General features: G+C 46.3%; 1 protein-coding gene across 1 annotated transcript in view; it reads right to left on the bottom strand.

Moving 5' to 3' along the window:
- The window catches only part of PTPRN2 (protein tyrosine phosphatase receptor type N2), a 796,662-nt gene that overhangs the window by 519,571 nt on the left and 253,122 nt on the right, over positions 1 to 23,969 (bottom strand). Inside the window, exons 4-5 of the mRNA XM_040644526.1 lie at positions 19,326 to 19,428; positions 9,337 to 9,499 (exon numbers count right to left, since the gene is read on the bottom strand). Of these exons, the coding sequence (XP_040500460.1) occupies positions 9,337 to 9,499; positions 19,326 to 19,428 (266 nt within the window). The remainder of the gene's footprint in view (positions 1 to 9,336; positions 9,500 to 19,325; positions 19,429 to 23,969) is intronic.

Raw genomic sequence — 23,969 nt, 5'->3', positions numbered from 1 at the left:
CCACACGATTCAGCACTAAAGAAAAACAAGACATGATGTGATGAGACTGGGTGTTATGCTGAACTAATGAATCATTGAACATTACGTCAAAGCCAATGATGTACGATCCCTTGGCTAACTGAATTTAAATAAAAAGAAAAAGAAAAACAAGAAATAAGGACTTCTCACAAAGCTTCTTTGTGGCTTCCTGTGTTTATACAACCATCTCTCCTCCCAGCAAGTCAGCTGTGGGAGGGCAGGGCCGGCTGCCCTGCCCTGTAGCTGCAGGATCTGGCCCGAGGTCCAGCAGGATGAAGGCAGAAACATGGGTCTGGGAGAGATGGTGCATGTGTGATCACACCGCGTGAGGTCACACATTGATCCCCAGCCCCACGAGTGTCACACCTCAGACGTTCCACCTGCTGGGTAAGCAGATGAACACTTAAATGACAGGTAGCTGGTTTGCCCACAGAGCTCAGTTCTGAGCCGACTAGGGCCTCAGGCTCTCTGCAAGTGGGGTGGCCTGCTTCCCCAGGTAGGACTTTACAAGCAGGGAATGGGGGCTGGTACTCAGAGTAACTATGATTAATCCCTTCCTACATACGAGGCACAAACCGTGAGAACAGCTCTACCATGAGATCCCAGCTTCCCACTGAAGGCCAGTAGAAATAACGGCATGAGAAGGCAACTTGTAAGTCAAATGAACATCATGGGTGTGGCTGAGACACAAGGCTGTAGCCATGGTCCTCACAGCTCCGCATCTTCGCACACGCTGTTCCCAGCAGCACCGCTAAGTAGAGGGCAGGGGGAACCTTCAGCCCTCACATTGGATTTCCTAAGGCGGCATCTCTTCAGAAACGGAGGACGCCTGGCTGGTTTCTGGGCAGACGGCTGCCGTGAACAGCCGCGTGAAGTCTTCTTGTGAACACACCGGGCCTTTCTCTAATGTGTCACAAGACAGACGAATGGTCAACTGTCAAGAAATTGCCCACTCCGTGGCTGGAACAGTTCATGTTTCCACTAATTGCTTCACATTCTCACCAAGAGTTGGTATCGCAGTTACTTTTTCTTATTGTAGCCAGTCTAGTGGACAGGAAGTAGCCGTTCTTTACGGTGTTACGCTGTATTTCCCCCAATGAATAATGATTTTGGCCCCTTTAATGTCCTTATTGGCCATTTATATGTCTTTTTTTTTGATCAAGTGTCTGTTCAAAACTCTCACATATTTTGCGTTGGCTTGCTCATCTGTTTTTCTTTTCCATCTTGATTAAGGTATAACGACACGCAATAAACAGCGCACGTTGGTTTTGACACAACTATACACCTACGAAAACCATCACCAGAGTTAAAGCAATGAACACAACTCTTGTCCAGAAAGTGTGCTTGTCCCCTTTTTAACACTTCTTTCTCCCTGCTTCCCACTCTCACCCCCTCAGGCAATCACTGATTTCCTTTCCATCGCTCATACACTACTTTGTATTTCTCCCACTTTGTGTAAGTAAAACTATAACAGTGTGCACTTTCTTTCTGTCCGTCAGCACAATGATCTGGAAAGTCATCCGCGTGCATCAATAATTCATTCACCTCTTGCTGGGTAGCAGTCCACGTGCTTCTTTATTCACTTGTTGACAGGCATCTGAGCTTTTCCAGTTGGTGGGAATTACTATTGCGGCTGCCATGAATATTAACGTACAGTCTTCGAATGGACAAAGCTCTGATGGATCTTGGACAGGAGTGTGATGGCTGGATCACAGAGTGGGCGTATTCCCACCAGCAGTGGGTGAGAGTTCCATTTCTCCACCCCCTTGCCAACACATAGTGTGGGCGTCTTTTAGATTTCAGTCATTCTAGTAGGTGTGAGATGGCAGCTCCTTGTGGTTTCATTTTATTTCCCTGATGAACAATGTTGAACATTTCACCTGAGTTTATTTGCCACCATTTATCTTCTTTGGTGAAGTGTCTTTTCAAATCTTTTGCTCAATTCTTTACTTGCCTCCTCTTTTTCATTTTAATGAGTTTTGAGAGCTCTTTACACATCGTAGAGAAAAGTACTTTTTCAAGTGTATTATTTGCAAATTTTTTTTCCCCAGGCTGTGACTTGTCTTTTAATTCTCTTATCAGGATCTTTCAAAGAAGAGAATTTTTTATTTTTATGGAGTCCAATTTATGAATTCTTCTCTTCTGGACTGCACTTTTGGTGTCACAGTTTTACATCAGTTTGGGGGACCTCAACACTATTAAGCCTTCTGACACACAATCACATCTCCATTAATTTAGACTTTCTCTAGTTACTCTCATCAATGTTTTTTTAATTCTCAGGGTACAAAGCCTTACACATATTCTGTTACCTTTCTCTCTAATTGTTTCGTAATCTCAGTGCTACCATAAATGACTTCATCTAATTGTTTGTAGTTAGTTTATAGAAATACAATGGATTTTTGTATATTTACTTTGCATTCTGTGGCGTTGCCATGCTCACTTATTAGTTTCAGTAGCTTTTTTGTAGGTTCTGCCAAATTTTCTGCAAAGGCGGTCATGTAATCTGGATGCCTTTTATTTTTCTTGCTTTATCGCATTGACTAAACTGTCCAGTAACAGAAGAGGCAAGAGCAGTCTTCCTTGTCTAATTCCAGATTTTAAGTAGAAAGCATTCAGTCCTTCTTCATTCAGTGTGATGCTAGTTGTAGATTTCCTTCATGAACTGATGATGACATTTGTCAAATGCTTTTTCTGCATCTTTTACAACTATTGTATAGTTTTCCTTTTTTTAATAATAATTTTTTATTATGATATGTTAGTCGCCATACAGTATATCCTTAGTTTTTGATGTAATGTTCCATGATGCATTAGTTGTGTATAACACCCAGTGCTCCATGAAATATGTGTCCTCCTTAATACCCATCACCGGCCTATCCCAATCACCCAGCCCCCTCCCCTCTGAAGCCCTCAGTTTGTTTCCCAGAGTCTATAGTCTCTCATGGTTCATTCCCCCTTCTGTTTGCCCCCCCACTTCATTCTTCCCTTCCTTCTCCTACCAATCTTCCTATTTCTTATGCTCCATAAATGAGTGAAACCATATGATAATTGTCTTTCTCTGCTTGACTTATTTCGCTGAGCATAATCTCCTCCAGTCCCGTCCATGTTGCTGCAAATGCTGTGTAATCGTTCTTTCCGATGGCTGAGTAATATTTTCCTTTCTTGTTAATGTGGTCAGTTATACTCAATAATTTTCAAATGTAGACAATTTACCTGTATCATCTGTATTATCCTTTTTTATATAACATTGGTTTTGATTTGCTAAAATTTGTTTAAAATTTTTGCTTCTATATTTCTGAGGGCTAATGATCTGAAGTTTTCTTTTCCTTTATCTTTCTTTGTATGATTTTAATCTTTTGATATTTATTGGCTTATTTTATGGCCCAGGACATGATCTATATTGGGGAATATTCTGTGTACACTTGAAAATAATGTGTATTCAGCAGTTTTTAGATACTATTGTTCTATTAATACCAATCAGGCTAAGTTGCTTGATGCTATTATTCAAATCGTCTATACCCTTAATGATATTCTACCCATTTGTATAAGAAGTTCTTGAGAGAGGGGAGTTAAAGATCTCTAAAAATGACTGTGGACTCATGTAATTCTCTTTTTGGTATTCTCATATTTTTGCTTTATGTACTTGAAGTGCTGACATTAGGTTTATAAAAAAGATTTGTATGTCATTTAATGAATTGATCATTTAGTCATTCTTATATGCTCTACCTCTGATAATGCTATTTGTCTTGAAGTGTACATTGATTAATATTAACATAGTCCCAGAGCCTTTCTGATATTTAGAATCTCCATTGTATGTATCTTCCATACTTTCACTCTCAACTTACATATGTCTTTCTAATTTCATGTGCTTTCCTCTAACATGTCTGGTCTGTTCCTAAACTCATCAAATGAATTCTTTTTTTCTGATCCTATTGCTTTCAATTCTAGCATTTCCATTTGGTGTTCTTTTATTGTTTCCATCTCTCTGCTGCAGTTTTCCATTTGTTCATTTATGTTTTTTCACCTTTCCCACCCAATCCTTTAATATACTTCATTATTAAAGCATCCTTTTCTAATCATTACAACACCTGAGTCACATTTGGGTATTCCTTATTCTTCTATTGCCTCTTTCCTCTCTGACCATGAGTCACAACTTCTTGTCCCTTCAGGTGCCCCCCCAGTTCTGGACTGTAAGCTGGGTTTTGTATGAAGAGTAACAGAGAATGAAGGAAGGAATATTTATCGCTGGGAAATGGCAAGTCCTCCTCCTGTCGGCCTGCTATCGTGGGGCTGAATTCGTGCGAGCTGTACTTGAAATGGGCATTGGTTTTGTCGCAGAGTCAGACTCAGTAACTACCGGCTACAGTTATGTTGAGGGTGGGATCAAGCCTTTTCTTCAGCAGTGCTGGGCTCTAAGCCCTACTGCGACTCTGAGGATGGCTTTATGCTTTGCAGACACTGTTCTGAGCACGGGAGCGGTCTCTGATTTACAGCCAATAGCAATTTGTGGACCCACCTTTCTGCTTCCCATAGGGTAGATCTTCCTTTACCACTCTGCCTTGGCCCAAGCCTCCAGAAGGCTGCTGAGGAGTGCTCAGAAGGGTCTGGTGCTCCCGTTCTCCCCCTGCAGTATACAGTCTTCTCATATACTCAGTGCTCTGTGCAGCTGCTGCTGGGGCTCCTATCCCTCATGCCAATTCCTTAAAGTTGGGGACCGTGCTCTTCCCATCCCTCCTACAGCTGGTTCCCTTCCTGCTGTTGCAGCCTGTATGAAAGTAGTGGGGTCCCTTCTCCCCTAGAATGACCTCATTACTTTTTGGATTTCAGTCCATTTGGGTTTCTTTGTATCATCAGCAAGCCAAGGGGTTTTCTAAAAGCTAGGATTGGTAGCTCACCTGGCCTGTTCATGTTGTTCAGGGGGGATTAGGGTGGTCTCCCGACATTCTGCCTGTTGAGTCCACCTGGTGACTTCTAGTTGCTCCTCCAGTACCCGTCCCAAGAAGCGCTCACTGACCCACTCACTGACTCACAGTTCTGTTATTTTGCGCATTTCCTGCACTACAACACTGCTCCATCCTTAACTGTATCTGCACGTCTTCCTTACCTGGGAGGACTTGTGAGGTCCCAGCAGCAGGACTAGGGTTTACCTTTCTAACCCCGGCACTGTTGAACATTAACAATGCTGACATGATGTTTCCAAAATAAATCAGTTAATTCACAGCGTTTCCAAGTGATGAATTTTGGTTTTAACCTCCTCAACAGCACTGTGCAAGTTGAGAACTTCCTGTGTTCTCTGTAGTGATGACAAGGACATTTACCCAGTGCTGCCGTGGTCAATGAAAGCAGGAGCTGCGTCCACCCCTGACAGCACACGGGGAATGATGACACCGACCGAGCGAGAAGAGCTCACCCGTGCGTCAGAGCAGCAGTGCCGCTTCGGTTAGGCAGTAATTCGTATTCAAGCCTCTCAAGGTAATCAATTCACAATGTTTCCCTCACTCTGTGCTAGAGGTAGATTTTTGAAGATACATAGAAAAAAGATTATTTATAAAATAATTCATTGGAAATTGGTTGCACCTTGAAAGATCATGGGTGTATAAAACTTAAATTTCCAACTTAGATTTTCATCACTTGAAAGGGGCAGAGATCAGAAAACACTGCTCAAAGCCGTGGCTGGCTGTACTTTTGTGGCAAAAAAGTCTGCACGGTAGCTTTGGTAACATCTGATCAGGGACTTCTTTTGCTTTATCCAATCTTTGTTCATTAGAAAGATGACATAGGACGGAGAAAATAACATGTTCTAGGTTTTCCTTGCATTTTTTAATACTGAGAAGCATCTATTTCAGCATAGAAGAAAAAAGCCTAAGCCAAAAATGCCACCAAGTGCTCATTTCCTTTTCTTCTCCAAGTGCTCATTTGCTAAATAATCCTTGTGAGTGGGGTGCTAAAAGGGCCATGTGGTAGGATGGCCGCAGAATCCATGATTCAAACTGGGACATCTGTGAGGGAAAGTGCCCAAACAAACTGTGGTGGATGGCCCTCCTACTGCGTGGGTGTTTAGGGACTATGGAAGCCAAACTTGGTGGTGACAAGTGGATGGAATGTGTGGTGAGATCAGCGCCAGCCCCGCTCTCCCATTTCTCTCTTCTGAAATGCAGTGCAGGCAGGGATGGAGGCCACCTGTCCCTATCCCTCCAGTGGCCCTACAGTAGTCAGAGGCAATGGCCCCACATCTCAGTCATAGGCTTTCAAAGGAATTAGGGTCCATGCAAAGACATCAGTCACACTTTCTTCCGGAGTGGGAAGGCTGCCTTGAGAGCAATCCCAGGATGTGCGTCCAGATGTTCAGCGTAGAATCAGTGTACGGGAGCCTGGGCTAAAAAGACACTGCAGCAAACCCTACTGGCCACTGTAAGGAGGCTACAGATTCGTGCAGCCACACCACCACCTCAGGCCTAACAGGATCCACTGAGGCGGATCTGGCAGTTATGCACCACTTGGGAGCTCGTGCCCTGGAACCACCCCAAGAGTCCCCAGGAGCTGCTCTTAGCCACCTCTTGTGGCATGGCCACGGCCCCGCCCAACACTCCCGGCACAGACCGCGTGCATCTAAGTCCCACTTCACAAGCCTCCACAGTTGGCTGCAGTTGATTTCTGATCCTGATGTCACGCTCTCGGGTTACTCATAGCACGGCGCTAACCGCGAGGCAATACAGCAGAGAATCCAGGTGCATTCCATGCCCCTCCATGTCCAGGGAGCACAGTCTATTCTAAACTTGACTCTCATTTTAGTGCAAGGTTAGGTGAGTGATGACCACACTGAAGGGGAAACATGGTGCTGGATTCAGAATGAACGCTGAGCTCCCACTGCACCAATGGGGACAGCCGATGAGCTTTGCCAACGTCCTGTGGGACAGAGGTGAGGTGCTGCCCTGGAGCCCACACACCTTCCTTCTCGGTCTCTGGAACCAGCGGAAAAGGCACTGGACTTAGGTTAGGGGAACGTGGTGAACCTCCTTCCAGAGAAATCTCAGCTGATTGTCTCATTCAAGCGTCTTCCTAGTATTCCGAGTCTTGGGAACTGTTAACGACTCTCTTGCCCTTCCCTCCTCCACAACCAACTCTGGGTCCAACACGTAGGGACACGAGGCAATGTCTGCATTACCAAAGCCCAGAAGCCCAAGTAGAAGCCAAGGCTGAGCATGAAGCTTTATGTCCCTTTTGATAAAGACACATCAGGGGACAAGGGAGGCAGACGAAACAATGCTTTTGGGTTTGTATGTACTTAAACTACCCATCTTCAGCACTGGGGGACATGCTGGTTTTCCAGTGTGCGGGGGAGTAAGTGAACAAGTGAGACCGGCCTGCGGGGCTGTGCGGTGCTGGAGCACAGACAGAACTGGCGCTGTCGAGCACAGCTGTACCCCCGTTCTCCTCAGGAGGTGGGGACACCACCAAGAATCAGCAGATGGTTTCCAGATACTGACCTACTTTCACTGTTTCTGAGGACTGTTTACGATGAGAAGTAATAACTACTATTAATTGAGGCCTTCCCTGAAAGCCCGACATGCGCTGTCTTGGACGTTATGCCCAACTTCACAGCCAGGGGCCCCGGGGCAGAGAGGCTGAAGAGCAGCTTCCCCAAGGCCACACAGCACTGGTGGGAGCTGGTTTTGAATTTGCTCGAGGGTGTCAGGCATCTCGCCTACCACGTCTGCCCCAGGAAAAGGGGGGACAATCCCATCTTTCACCCCACAGCATCCAGCTGAGCGTCTGGCTCATAGAAAGTGCTTAGTCAGTATCAGCGAATGAGTAAAAAATCTTAACATTTAAAACAATGTGCTAAGTGGCCCCAGCTCCACCAGGGTTAAGGTCCACGTTGAGAAGCTGGCCAAGGGTCCAGGCCAGAGTGGGCTTGGGCCAAGCGCTGCGTGTGGGCCCTCCTGGCATGACCTTACTCTCTCCCGCTAGGGGCTCACCTGTGAGGGCTGAAGGAAGACCTCCACTATCAGGGTAGATGCCAAGAGCTGGGCAAACACATTCCCACGACCCAGGGTGGAAAGATGATTGTGGCGGAGCTCCCAGCCCACACCTAACTTGACCACACCGAACTTGCAGGGTCGCAGCACCCAGGAGAACGCGCACCTGGTTCTGACGTACCTACTCGAAGTCAGTCCACTCCCAGGCCTCACCAGCAGTGGGCCCTCTAAAGGAACTTGTGGGGGCGCTACCCAGAATCCCAGCCCAGAGTGGGCTTCAAGGATTTCAGTGGCTTCTCAACAGGAAAATAATCAAAAAGGGGACCCGCGCTGCTTCCCCCATATTTCCCAGAGCCACAGCCATCTTCTGATGAAGCCCCAGCAGGGCCTCAGAGGAAGAGGACCTTCATCAGCCGGGCATCAGTCACAGCAAGGAAAAGATGTCAAATCCCAGTGGACATAACTAAAAAAGCAGCATGTGCACCGGGCGAGATATGCCCACGATCACCCTGGACTTCACCACATTGCCCAAACTCCCTTCCTGGGACGCGTGAGGGCCCTGGCTCTGACGGTCACTAGGGCCCTGTGCCTGCTCTTTCCAGGTGAGTCAAAACCTGGCAACTCCCGTTTAGCTTCCATCGAAGAAGCTGAGATTTCTAGTTGTTTCTTTAAAATGTTCTTTTGAACATCCTCAAATGGCTTGAGGGCCGCTTTAGTGTTGGTATAAAATGAACTTCCCGCCAAGAGCGCGGTGCCCAGACGCTCTGCACCACATGGGATGCCTGCCCAGGCCGGAGAGGCTTCCTGAGAGGCGAGACCTGCAGTGTGACTGCAGCACAGGCCCAGCACACTAGGACAGCTGGCCACCCTGCGCCCACCTAATTCCAGCCAAGTTCAGGGTCCTCTCGTGCTCTTCCCTCACAGCTGCGTGCCCACTGCTGTCCTGGTCCAGGGGGTGACGGTGGGCCCTTCCCTTAAAGGGCGGAAACACCCTCTCTGCTTCCTCTAGGCGTCACGTCTGTATTTGATGGTGGGCTTTCCAGAGCTCCCGTGCCTGCCCCAAAGAAGACACCCTGAAGACCTCACCCCTAAGGGACCCAGACCACTGATGGGCTCAGCACTGACGGTGGGTGGGCCGCCACTGCTGGACTTGTGAGCATGTGGTGCACCTGTAGGTGGGTCCAGGGCCATTTCCTGCACGCGCCCTGACCCACACAAGACATGAGAGGAACCAGGAAACCCCAAGGACTTAGGAAGTTGGCCCTGTGTGTTCACACAGAGAAAACTGCATGCGGCAGGTCAGAGACACGCCCCAGCCCACAGAGCAAGCTACGAGGGTCACCTGAGCTGCTGGTGTGTCGGGCCTTGTCCTGGGGCGCATGTTCGGAGCAGCAGCCTGGGACAGGGCCTGCAGGTACGGCAGGTAGCGCTGAACAGCCTTGGCCAGGGCGCTGTCCTCCTGCAGACTGTACCTCCTGTCCTTATCCACACTCAGCTTTGAGGTCCTGAAAAGCAAAAGCAAACCATGAGCCCGTCACACGTTTGTTCACGGTGAGGAGTGTCCCGGGCATCTGTTTCACACGAGCGAAACGCACGTGGGACGGCCACAGCGCCTGAGCAAGGACACAGGGCTCGCGGCCGGAGGGGGAGGTCCTGCCTCCTTGGCGCACATCAGCCACGGGCTTCACTCTCCTACGCATCTCCCTGAGCCTGGTGCTCTGACGCGCCTCAGAGCCATCGTGCGGCCCTGATGAGTGACCCCTAGAGAAGGCCAGGCCTCGAGCACGTTCTCAGCATGACCCCTCTGAGCACCGCGGACGGGAGACAAGCTAACAGACAGACGTGTAACAGCCAGCACTTACTGCAAGTCCAATCTGAGAGGCAGAGAGCGGGGGTATGCAGCGGCCCAGGGGCACAAAGTCTACATGGAACGGGGCCCGAGGTCTAGGGAGGCGGAATGGTTGGGGCGGGGGGTGGGACACAGGCAGAGGAGGCAAAAACAAAACAAAGAGCCAAGAACAGGTCTGAGGTCTGGGCAAGGACAGGCTCACACAGAGCCTTGGCAGCCGGGAGTGGAGGTCGAGGCCGCAGAACTGAGAGCTGACCTCGTTACAATCAGGGCAGGTGGGAGTCACACAGTGATGGGAGGCACAGCGCCACAGAGTAGAAAGAGCCCCGGAATCGAGCCCTCCCGGGTCCCACCACCTCTCAAAACCTCAGCAAATACCCCATATGCGCAACTGTTCAGAGCGCCTCTGCAGGAAACACCCGGTGAGTGGTTTGGTGCTCACGGCAGAGACTGACCCTGAGACACCACTCCCGACTCCCAGAACCTGGGACCCTGGGTGCCAAGGCACAAGGGCAGGCAGGTGGCAGGAGGCACGAGGTCCATAGTCATCTGACTCTAAGACAGGGAGATGATCTTGGGTTACCCTGGTGGCCCCGTGTGATCACAGGTCCTTAAAAGATGACGAGGAGGCGGAAGGGGGTGTCAGAGTGATGCCGTGGAGGAAGACTTCCAGCCCTGAGGGAGGACAGGCCACCAGCCAAAGAATGCAAAAGGGAGGAAACATTCCTCATCTGGCCCTCAAGAAGGGGCCGGCCCTGCGACACCTGGGTAAAGCTCGGTGAGGCCCAGGTGGGGCTTCTGAGCCACGGAACCATGGAAACTGCTAAGTTTGTGATCTGTCACAGCAGGAAACGAAGGCGGTGCCGTATGTTTCTACGTTGTGGTGCTGTCAAGACCACCAAGTACGGATCACCTTCTAAGCACATGGGCCGTGCCTGGCAGACAGGCTGGAGGCTGGAATGACAGAGAGGATACTCTCTGTTTTCCACAGGGTGGCGAGACGGAAGCGTCGCTGGTTCTGAAGCCAGATGTTTGGCCCAAACCAGAGGTGCAGAGGAAGCGGCTAAGTAGCACTGCTACCAGCAGAAGGTCAGGGCCACAGGTCTCAACAGGTTCCAGGACACAGACGCTGGAACTCATCCTGTCCTTCACTGGCTTCCCATCTGGATTAGCTCCCTTTCCTCTCATTACCCTGGCTGTGAAGAGCCACCCCTCTCGCAGCCTGGACCCACGGGCGAGAACTTCCCAGCCCACGGCACCTCTGCGTGTGCAGGTCACCCGTCCCCAAAGGGCGAAGATGCGTCCTAAATGGGGCAGGAAAGCACACCGCAAGACACTCTGTGCGGAGACCCCTGTGTGTTGCAAACACTCTGACCTCTGGATCCCTGAGAAGGGCTTGCCTGACAGTGAATTCCCAATCCTGGAATCTCACGCGATCTGGAGAAGCTGAGAACGTCCCAAACCGTCTCCTCACAAGTTCTTCTCCCAGTTTATTTTTCCTCCTCTGCTGTGCTGTCTACGGCTGGCCCCGCTACGCCCACTGACCGTTCATCCCTGCCGGCGGCAACACCACCACACGCCGCTCTGGCCGTAGACCACAGACTTCAGTGTGACCCTTTGCTTTCTCTCTTCCTTACCCGCACATCCACACACTCCTTCGGGCTGACCTGGAAATTCGCCCCGTATCCATCCACGTCTCCTACCTGTACCGCTGCCTCTTCTAGGTCACGTGCACTCACGTGTGGGCGGCCGGGGTGGCAGACGGAGCCTGTGCTCTTGCCTCTCCCCTCCACTGCCTGGAAGCCATGGGGCCTCTGGAAGAAGTGCCCCAGGTCCCATCACTTACGGGTAAAAGCCCCAGTCACACCCTACTTCCCTGGGCATTCATTCACCACGTGGCTTGGAGACGCCTGCCCCGACCATCCAATCAGAGGTACACCGCAGTCCTTGTTCATCAGATCACCCTAAAATATGGTCTTTACAGCGTTTATTACCAGCTGAAATTACCTTCTTTATTTGCTATGTGCTTTTTGTTGCTAGATATCCTTTCACTAGAATGTAAGCTGCTTGAGAGAAGGGGTCATGTTTCTCTGTATTCTTGTTCTCTGCTCCAACCCCAGAATTTACCCAGAGCCTAACTCAGCAGCCACTGAGAGTACGTGTGGACTGAATGAACTCAGATACACCCATTAAATTCCAAGTTAATGCAGAGTTAGCCCAAAATGCTAGCACATCACGTTATTAACCTGTTAAGTGACACTTTTCCTGGGAAATCTAAAAACTGTTATCAGCGAAAGTGACTTCAGGATAACAAAACTGATAATTGTGGTGTACTGGGGGTGATCAAATTATGGACTGATTTGAAAGAAAAATGTCTTACTCCCTTGTTTTTTAAGAAAATGAGTTTTTAAGTCATATAAAACACAGTTCTCCCAGTGTGTGTTAAGTCTCTTCGACAGCACAAACTCAGTTTGCGTAGAAAGAACCGGACATGTTTCCTATGGCAACTCTGTGCGGTCTCAAACTGTGTCTCCGCGGGGGATGTTCGTAAATGCGGCAGCTGATTTCTGAATAACAAATAACTGTAAGCAATTATAGCTCTGACATTTACATGGCAATATATGTGCGTGCTGTTTTTCGCATACTAAATGCATTTGACCTTCATGTAAGTAAATACTGGGTTTTAAATTTGTATTTTTTTAATTATCTGCCAGAAGTACCCTTGATGTTGAACAAAAATACCCCAGACTGCTAGAAAAACGGCACAGCTTACCCAATGTCAGTACAAGGTTTAGAAAAACAGCGCACGCGAGGGGGACGGGCTCATCTGTTGGGTTTTTCATTTCTTCCCATCCTCTCTGTGCTGATTTTTTTATTTGGCGATACTTTGCTTTTAAGCAATCATTTGATTTTCATTTTTACTTATAAGTGTACCTACTATGATAAAGTTTCATGGCAATTCTAGAAATACGGTGTTCTGATGTGCCGACAGGAGGGCCATCAGGTCCCCAAACACAGCGGTCAGGCCTTAGAAGAAGCCGTAAGTGTGGGACCGGGGGGGCACAGCCTGCAGCCTGAGAACACAGGGACTTTCCCCCACTCAGGGTCCCGTGTGTGTCTACATATGTGTCTGCTTGTGTGTGTGTGTGTGCGTGTGTGTCTATGTGTATGTATCTGTGTGCTTCTGGTTATGTCCGTACGTCTGTGTGTGTGTCTGTGTGTGCGTCTGCGTTTGTGTCTGGTCTGTGTGCATGTCTTGTAGGCTGTGTTACTGCAAATAAAATGCTCAATTTGCTAATAACCATAACTACTGTTAGTGACCAGAAAACAGTATCTTAAGTAGTTTATGTAAACACGACAGTTTGTTACTTACATGTGGGTCTTTAGTGTGATTTTGACACTTCAGGAAATTATTGGGGTTTTAGGTGGGTATGTGACTCATTATAGATTTCCCACGCAAAGTATTAGAGAACAGGATCCCAGCTAGTTTTCCCTGTAGGAAGTCTGATTTTCAAGAACGGATCCCTAATGTTAGGTGTGGTATTTGTACGTATTTCATAAAATCTGGGACTTAAAGAAAATCTTACTTGTGTTTAATTATCTCAGTTGATAAACTTGTCTGGTTTTTATTTCAAATGCCCTTTCAAGCTACCACATCAGACCTCACACGTGTGCCGATGAGGAGGACTTCACGGTTCTTCGATCTCCATTCCTGGCTAGAGTTTCCTGGACCATCACAGAATGGATGAAATCCTGTGTTCCGTGGGGTCATGCTGTACTTTAACTGAAGTCAGTTTAATTCTCCGGTAGTTTGTCTTTTCTCGCACTAACTGCTAACCTCATAAAAGCGCCTCTACATTGTCTCACTCGTCTTCCGGTGTGTCTGTGGCTGGTGGGTTTACTTGTGGCGCTCCACGGCGTCAGAGTGATGAGCGTGGCCAACCCTGGATCAGGGTCGCAAATGGGCTTCGTCTGCCATTCAGCTTGAAGTAGGTCAAAACTTCATAAGTACATAGCTTCCACTTCAAAAACACTAAAAATGTTATTCACGTCGGACTTTACAACTCCCTCGTCCACTTGCACGCTCTGGTCGTCTGGCTCCAAATAATACGAGATGCTTTCAGTTGTCACCCAATTTGCTAAAGAAAAAAAACCCAAGCTAGGAACCAAATCTTTACAGAGAGCACACAGTGAACCTGGTGTTCACTCCTTTCTCAGTAATGGTGACCGTGCTTAACAACAGTTTACTCTCCACATACGGCCTTCAAAGCCCCTTGATATGATGCTTCTGAGCACAGTCTTGTGCCCCGGACGCACTGCTGGCCTCCTGCCCTCAGAGCATCGGCGGAGGGCAGGCTTCGGTTCTCAGGGACTCTTCACACTCCCCCTCTGTTCCTTAGGTTTGGGATCTGTAATTACTGCTGGGCCCACTTTCTGGCTTTCACATGTAGTGCTTACTCTCGTCAGGACAAGAGTGGGGCTGGGCATCCTGAAGACGATTCTGACCTCATCCGGGCAGGTTAATTTCTCCAAAGGTCACCTGTCTTGGATGAAGCATGCCGAGTGTATCCCTGGCCAACTGTGGATGCTTACAAATCTAGCAAGGACAGAATGCTCTATGAGCACATCCAGGATACGCTTGCCCTGTGGAGTGAAGACAGCGAGGAAGGACTCCTGGTTGGTGTAGGCACCCAGAGAGTAATTCAAAAGCATCAGGAGTCCATTCGTTCTGTCCTTCCTTCACCGATTCAACAAATATCGACCAAAGGTCAGCCCTGTGAAAGGCACATGTCAGGTGCTGGCGGTCTCCAGGCCAGAAGCAGCACTAGGAGAGGCGCCAGGGGAAAGAAGGCAGAGCGTGATAACGTCCTTATCTCAGATGGGGCGATCAGAGGACACCGACTTCTTCAGGGACATAAACCTGCACTCTGAAAGTATCCGCAAGCCCAAAAGGTGGTGCTTACAAACTGAATGTAAAGTCAGACAGCTCCAGACACTGAAGACAACAAAAGCAAGCCAGTCACACTCCACAGAGGAGAAGGAAGCGGGCACGGCACCAGTGCCACACCGAGCTGCCCAGGGGCTGTAAAAGTGCCACCTGACATTGCTCAGGAAAGCTGCATATAAAATAGAGCCCAAGAAGCGAAATTTTAACGGACGGCCAGATTCATTAGGCAGCAAATAAAAAGAGAGAAAACAGGAATGGCAGTTACTGATTTTAGAAAAATGGAATCCAAGGTAAAAAGCATTAAAAGCAACCAAGGCATGCTTTGGAAGTGACTGTGGGTACAGCAATTGCCAAGAAAGATGTGGCCCAGCAACCTTTACGTGCCTGAGGTCAGAGCCTCACAGTGCTTAAGGCAAAATATATTGACAACGTCAGAGGGGAGGGGGGTGGGGGATGGGATAGGCCGGTGTTGGGTAGTGAGGAGGGCACGTACTGCATGGTGCACTGGGTGTTATACACAACTAATGAATCATGGAACTTTACATCAAAAACTAGGGGTGTACTGTATGGTGACTAACATAATATAATAAAAAAATTATTAAAAATAAAAAATATATTAACAACAAAAGGAAAATTTATAGAAACAGTTTCTGTCTGAGAAATTTCAATAAGTCAAAATATAATTAAGGACATATTATAAACCATATAAAATTATAAACTATGTGTAAAAATCTGTACCCTGCAAATAGTGGCTACAACATCTTTTTAAAGTACCCATTGAAAATCAGTAATGAGATCGTACAAACGAGGCCACCGAGAAAACCTCAAAATCTCCTGAAAGTAAAAACTGAACAGGTCACATCTGCTAAAATGAAGTAAAACTAGGCACTGAAGTTTAAAAACAACACAAATAAGAAAAACTGGACACTAGCTCTTTCCAAAGGGTATAAAGTCACAATTACAGAAAACGTAGAACAAAAGTGAATGAGAATACATCAGGCCCAGGACGGGGCCAAATCAATGCTCAAAAGCTAATGTACAGACTTGTGCAACTTCATTCGTTTTAAAAAATGAATAAATAAAAGCATGAACAAAACGTTCAATTCAAGAAGTTTTATTAAAAATCGACAGGTCTAGGGTGCTGGGTGGCTCAGTCGGTTAAGCCTCTGCCTTTGGCTCAGGTCATAATCCCAGGGTCCGGGGATGGAGACCCATGTGGGGTTCCCTGCTCAGGGGGAAGTCCGCTTCTCCCTCTTCCTCTGCCCCTCCCCCTACTCTTCCACGCGCTCTCTCTCTCTCACTCTCTCAAATAAATAAATAAAATCTTTATAAAAAAACAAAACCAATGGTTCTTAAAAAAAAGAAGAAAAAACACTAGGTATAAGGATAGTAGAAGTAAGAAAATCCAAAGATAATTAATTTTAAAAATCATGTTAAAAATAGGGCACAACCTGTGGGTTGCTGGAGGGGAGCTGGGTGGGGGATGGGGTAACTGGGGGATGGGCATTAAGGAGGGCACTTGATAGAATGAGCACTGGGTGTTGTATGTAACCGATGAATCACTAAACTCTACTTCTGAAACTTGAAAAAAAAATTGAATAGGGCCTCATTTAAAAATACATAAATAAATACATTACAAATAACAAGGGCGACAACTATACGTACACTGGAAGGTTTTTTAAATTATAATGCAATTCTAAATATCATGCTAAGTTAACAAATTTGGAAATCCCTATGAAAGGGGTGATCGTTCTCTGTAAAAATACAAATGCCTCCATGAGAGACTGTGGACTCTGGGAAACAAACTGCGGGCTTCAGAGGGGAGGCGGGTGGGGGATGGGCTGGGCCGGTGGTGGGTAATAAGGAGGACACGTATTGCATGGAGCACTAGGTGTTATACGCAAACAATGACTCATGGAACATTACATCAAGAACTAAGGATATGCTGTGTGGTGACTAGCGTAACATAATGAAAAATTTTTAAAAAATACCAATGCCTCAATGCCACACAATAAACACTGTGAGCACATTTTACCAATAGTTTTGGGAGACAACGAAAGTGTTAGGAGATACACTTCAAAGGAAGAGTTTAAAAAATACGTACACCAGGAAATAGATAATTTCAGTGCTAAAGAAAGTTTTGCAGAAATTTTGTGAAAAGAGGGAAAACCACTGTATGTACTATGACAACAGTCTAACTGTGACCCCAGCTGCAGGGAGAGACAAAGCCAGGACGACAGCAGGGCCATGTGCCCCTGTCCTGGCCGCTGAGACAGTCCGTCAGACAGAGTGCCAACAGGAAACATCCGAAAGTAGGGGGTCTGAGTACTTGAACAGGACACTATTCACAGAGGCAGGCAGGACTGAGAGGAGTGAAGGGATAACCGTGGAGAACCACCAGGTCAACAGGAGGGAGGACAGAGGGGGTCATGGGATCAGACACTCTGCCCAGGTGCCACTGCCATCCTGACCCCCTCTGCTCTGCCCTCGAAGCTGGGATGAATCCCACTGGACAAACCCAGCCTCAGCCTGAGGACACAGGGACCAACTTGCGCAGCCCAGGAACACCCGTCCCTCAGGGGCCAGAGCCAGGAGTAGGATCGACAGGAATCTGGGAATATCCCATCAAGTCTTCCCAAAATGGGGCTCTGCTTCTAGAGCTGGGATGATTGTTTTACTTAGGTTCAACCCTGTCAAAGACAGAAATTAAAAATCCAACGTCGAGACGACTACGAGAACTCTGTTTTCATGAGCAAATGTACTGAGTGTCATCCATGGTACAGACCAGAAAAATATTTCTACAAAATATGATAAATGAAAAGTTACCAGCCTTAAATATAAAGGCTCTATACTGAAACAAAACAGAAAAACACAAAAAATACTTTTTTTTAAAAAAGATTTTATTTATTTATTTGACAGAGAGACAGCCAGTGAGAGAGGGAACACAGCAGGGGAGTGGGAGAGGAAGAAGCAGGCTCCCAGCGGAGGAGCCTGATGTGGGGCTTGATCCCAGAAAGCTGGGATCACGCCCTGAGCCGAAGGCAGACGCTTAACGACTGAGCCAGCCAGGCGCCCCAAAAAATACTTTTCATATGGACAAAGATCATGCATAGGAAACTCATACAGAAGAAAATTCCAACTCAAATATGAATATTTTTAATCTTACTTATTAAAAAAAACAACAAAGATAAGTTATCATTTTTCATGATAAAACTGGCAATTTTAAAAAATGACAATATTGATGCTGGTAAGAAGGTAGTCATCTAGGTGTCTGTTCAACGGCCTTACCTTGTGTGCAAATGCTGGTCTTTGGGTGACAGATACCATGCTCTGGTCTCTCTCACCTTGTCCATACAAGGAGTTATTCTTCGCTCATGGTGGAGTTCAAGGTCATCTGGGATAGTGCGCTTCACAGTTAGTGAAGTTAAATCTTCACTCAGAAGGAAGGAGCAGTGGGCAGCACTGAAATGCCCAAGTGTAAAGACCAGTGCGAAGAGTGTGCAATCATCCAAAACAAAAACGGAAATTCAAGACAGCCTGACTTTGGTTCCTGGTTGTTTTTTCTTACAGAGAAGTCTTACACACACTCACAGACTATAATGGCATATTGTCCGACAAAGGAGGCATTCGAGGTAGACAGGCTAGACACAGGAAGTAGAGGACGTGTTTCCTACCCTCCAGAAACTCACAGTCTGGCTGGTGAGAGAGCTAACGTGGTGACTGCGTCGTCGGTGTGTCGAGGTCCTTTCGGGTGTCCACTCACTCGCGCTGCTGGATTTGGAAATGAACTTCGCGGTGATCTTAGCATTTCAACTTCTTAGAGGAACAGCAGCATTTCTGTGTTACTGAGATTCTTCTAAGTGAAGTTTCAGAATAGTCTCTCTCTTAGGGGGAAAAATGGACTTTCCAAACTTCCCTAAACCTTTGGGGAAGGCCCTTTTCACATTCTATAAACGAAGAATCTAGCACCACGGCTGAGGAATGAGACAATCCCAACTGGCTCCCTGTGGTCGTCTTTGGACTAAGTTTCCAGCTTCCCTGCATCTCAATTCCCTTCCCTCCAAGAACAGAACAAGCATTAGGAGCCCCTCAGAGCGTGCGGTGAGGATGAAATGAGATGCTGCAGAGTGAAACATGCAGCTCAGTATAGGTCACTATGTTTTGGCAATAGGAAAACGTTCATGACTTAATTCTGCTTTTTGTACTAACGTGAACATAAATTCTTACTGGGAAATGAGATATCTTGACTTCTCTGCTTTCAGCCAAGGTTCTGAAGATGCAGGGCTTTCCAAAGGTCTTGGGAAAGGGAGGGGAAGGGCCACTGGGAGGCCCATCAGTGAGGACGGCACCTGGTCCGGAGGGTCACGCCAACGCATCTTGCACCCCCAGGGCTAGGACACAGTGGAAAGCAAAGCACCATCTGCTCCTTATTGGACTTTCCCACCCTCCGGACCCTCTACACCACAAGGACAATAGGATCAAATAAAAACCAGCTTGGTGGATACGGGCTGCGGCCAGAGAGCGGTTTGCTTACCTGGCTGTGTCGGAAGCCTCCAGATGTCGTGGGTAGGCGTGGGGAAGGTTTGAGAGTTCCTGGGCCATCACATGCTGGGTGTAGTCGTCCTGCCATGTGAAGCCTGGGGAAAGTTGAAAAGCTGCATTATCAACTCAGAAGTTGAGCCAAAGGTCTTGTTTCAGTCTCAGGATAAGTTGCTGCCATTTCAAAGTTTGCACTCAATGCCATCAAAAACCCATGGCTCCCTCTCACTGCGGTTTATTAATAAGGTCTTCTCCTTATAGAAGTCCCCATCTTCTGAGACAACTAGACCAGACACAGGACGGGCGCTTTGCTGGATGAAAAGCACAAGGCCCAGTGGTGCCGTGGCTGGACGCAAGGAGCTGTAGCCAGGTGCATGTTTCAGTTGGAAGAGGGATTTATCCCCGTGAAAGATGCAAACTTTCTCACGGAAAGGCTCTGGTCACAGCAAAGACCTTCTCGACCCAGATGTGTGCACATTTTACCCATCACTCAGCCGCTTGCCTGCCTGCCCACCGCCACATCTCGGGCAAGCCGTTCTAACTCCATGCTGCCGAGGAGCCACACAGTTGTAATGAAATAAGGGTATTGTTACTGTGAAGGCAATTATCACGGGGCTTAATGTGCTGTATCTGGGAGCCAATTACATTATATTTATACTCAAATGTTATGACAAAGAGCTTTATAACAAGAGCGAAGTAGTTATGAAGGCAAAATCCATGTGATTATGCATTAATTACATGCGCTGCAGATCACATGATAATTATGCTCAGAATTACCAAATAACTCCCAAGAATAATTATTATGCAATTTGTACATTTTAGATCTTATGGTAACACTTTAGCACTTAGAACTACCCCATGCAATTATCCATAATTATCTAATCACTAAATATCATGTAATTACAGAGATATATTTTTATGCCCTGTTCAAAAACACATTACCAAAATCTTCAAATCAGGACGGCTCCATGCCTGTTTATGTGTGCGTGTGAGTGTGGTATAGGGAGGTCCAGAACTTGCTGAGAACCACATGTTCTGGGGAATAAAAAGAAGGGCTCAGCAGATATAAGCTGCCTTCATGAACACACTTGAATTCTTTTTTCAAATGTAAATCGGACATTTTTTTTTACACTTACAAATGGCAAGATTCAAACAGTTGGAACATTTCTAAATCTCAAAAGGCTCAACGGCATTACCCCAAAGGGAAGCTGATGGGAAAATTCACCAAACAGGCCGGCCTCCTATGGCAACTTGTTCTAAGCTGCTCTGCTTGAATATAGCATTCAGAGAATGGGTCGCCACAGGGAGACCCACTCCACGGTCACCGTTACCCTTACTTTAGGACTAAATGTACTTAATAATAAGCAAGAATCATCCGTTTGCCAAAAGCAACTAAAAAACCACCCATATGAATTGTATGTTTATGTGGCTGTTAACCATTGGTCCATCCCCAGGAGTATTCTCAATTGGAAGCACTGTTGCAATATTAGCATGATACCTAGCACTGTGGATTTAGAAAATAAGTGTAGTTTAAACATGCCATTCCCAAAAGGGTGGTCTTAATATCTATCAGGAAAGAAAAAAATCAAGAGCATGAAAGGAAGTTCCTATAAAAAGCTTTCATCTGTAAAATTTAAAATAATAAAACATCAATAAAATATATATTTTATATATATTTGATCTGAAGAGCATAAAAGTCTGAGCTATGTCGATTCTGGGGTCTGTGAGGAGGGCTCAGTCACAACAGCTGGCCAACTGATAAAGGTGTTATATACAGGCAATCTGAGGGGGACCCTGAACCCCCAGACTGGCTTCTAAGCTTTCCTGGGAGCAGGCAGAAACTGGACACTTGGATATAAAAACCAAAGCAATGCATGCCTTGGGGGTTAGATGTCGTCTCTGAATTCCTCTCCAAGGCATACCGGAGGAGCTAAAACCCCAGAAAGAGAGGACCTGCGTCCAGGAAGATGGAGAACACGTACTTTCCCCTACATTTTCCACCAGGCACAACTAAAACTCTGGAGATGATATGCACCGAAGGCTGTGAAGGGAGGACAGGAGACAGGCTGCTGTGCTCCCAGGGAATCTGAGGAACCACATGTGCAGGGTGCCCTGGGCTGTCCTTCGGCCTCGTGCACCTCACAATGGAGCTGAGTCAACAACCTGGGAGAACCAAGGGCAGGTGAAGCCCTGACTGAGGTTACCTGTCTCCAGCCAGAGGGCCAGAAAGGGACTGACCTAGCACATTTTAGACAAGAACGGCTCTCCTCCCATCAAACACCACCAAAAAAAAATAAAATAAAATAAAAAACATAGCCCACCCATACCAGTGCTAACAAAGGTCAAAGGGGACCCTGGGCGTCCTTTTTTAGGAAGCTGGAATGAGGCCCCTGACCTTCCCTAACCCTGCCAGGGTCAGCAGAGCAGTCAAGTAGGCACTGGGTGGTATACCCACCCCCCATGTCAGACCTCCATGGAGACCACATGGGGAGTTCAAACTCCTACAACCCACCCTGCCCAACATATGGACAAGACCCCTTCCCTCAGATGTCAGCAGAAATCTAGTGGAGAACCTGGATTTCCACCCCCATGTTAGTAACAGAGACCCCCCACATACACACCTTGGCATAGCAGTGTTAGAAAAAGCTGTTAAAACACAAGGTTTAAAGGAGATCCAGACTCTCAGAATACTAAAATGTTCAGGTTTCAACAGAAAATCAGTTGTCATACCAAAAAAGACTGGGAAGATCTCAATCTGTAGCCATTAACGCTGAGGCTGGAAGATGTTAGCAGTACCTGCCAAAGACTGTAAAGCAGCCATAATAAAAATGCTTGAATGAACAATTATGAACATACTTGAAAAAAAAAGAGAAGCTAGAAGGTTTAGCAAAGAAATAGAACATCTCAGCAAATAAACAAATATAAAAAGAACCAAATGGAAATATTATAACTGAAAAATACAATAACCAAAGTAAGCAGCTCAAGTAGAAGCACTCAATAGGAGGACGAGGGACCGAGGAAAAAACCCGTAAAGTAGGAGAAAAACAGAAATCACCCAATTCCAAAAACAGAGAAAACAGTCTGAAAAAAAAAAAAAAAGGACAGAGCCTCAGGGAGTGTGGGACTGTAACAAAAGATCTAACATTCATATCATCAGAGTCCCAGAAGGGGAGACAAGGAAGGCAGGGCTGAAAGGGCATTCAGAAACAGGATGGCTGAAAACTCAACTTTGACAAAAGATATAAACCTAAAGATTCACAAAGCTGAGCACCCTGAACAGGGTAAACCCAGTCTCCTCCAAGACACACAGTTAAACTTCTGAAAGCTAAACGCAAAGAAAAATTCTTGACAGCAGCCAGAGAAAAATGACACCTTACCTACGAGGGAAAAACAATCTGAACGGAAAGGATTTCCCATCAGAAACCACAGAGGTCACAAGGAAATCACACAACATTCTTCAAGTGCTAGAAGAAAGGAACCATCAGCCCTGAATCCTGAAAATCTACCAATCCAGATACCCATCAAAAATATGCTTCAGGCGGTTAAGTTGGCCGAAGGCGTCTGCCTTCGGCTCAGGTCATGATCCCAGGGTCCTGGGATCAAGTCCCACATTGGGCTCCTTGCTCAGCGAGGAGCCTGCTTTTCCCTCTCCCTGCCACTCCCCCTGCTTGTGCACACACACACCCCCAACAAATAAAGAAATAAAAATCTTAAATTAAAAAAATCCTTCAGGAATGACAGGGAAATTAAGACATTCTCAAAAAAGGGAAAACAGAGCCTTGTTTACAGCAGACCTGCTCTAAAACAATTGCTAAATAAACTTATTTAAACAGAAGGAGAAGATGGAAGAAGGAACTTTGAAACATCAGGAAGGAGAAAAGAATGTGGAAAGTAAAAGCGACTAGTTTTCCTTCTCTGGAGTTTTGTCAATTATGTTTGACAGTTGAGGAAGACATGATAACACTGTCTGTTGCACTTCTAAATATATGCAGAGGAAATATTCAAGATAATTACAATAAACTGAGGAGACAAGCCATAAAGGGACGTAAGTTGTCTATACCCCACTCTAACTGGTAAAACAACGACAGTAGACTGTGATTAGCTCTGTATATATAATGTGATATCTTGACCAACCACTAAAAAGGCTATCAAGAGATACGCTCATAAACACTATAGATAAATCCATAGGGATTTTTTTAAAATGTTAACATAACCCTAAAGGAATGCAGAAAAAAAGAAAACAAAGAAAAAATAGAACAAACAGAAAATAAATAGTAAAATGGGAGACTTAAGCCTTAACATATCAATAATTACATTAAATGTAAAAGGGCTAAATATACCAATGAAAGACACTGACCAAGTGGATTAAAAAAGCATGATCCAACTATATGTTGTTTATAAGAGACTCACTTCAAATGTAAGGCTACAGACAGGCTGAAAATAAAGCACAGAAAGAGATGTATCATGCAAGCATCAATCAAAGGAAGTAGCAATGGCTATAGTAATAACAGATACATTACTCATTAAAACAAACAAAATTACCAGGGACAGAGAGACATTATATAATAATAAAAGAGTAAATCCGCCAAGAAGACATAGGAATCCTAAATATGTATGCACCAAATAACAGAGCTGCAAA

The sequence above is a fragment of the Ursus maritimus genome, unplaced genomic scaffold, assembly GCF_017311325.1.
Source record: "Ursus maritimus isolate PB19 unplaced genomic scaffold, ASM1731132v1 scaffold_3, whole genome shotgun sequence".
NCBI classification, from domain to species: Eukaryota; Metazoa; Chordata; class Mammalia; order Carnivora; family Ursidae; genus Ursus; species Ursus maritimus.
Note: the sequence above shows the minus strand (reverse complement) of the source record. Positions and strands in the feature narration are given on the sequence as shown.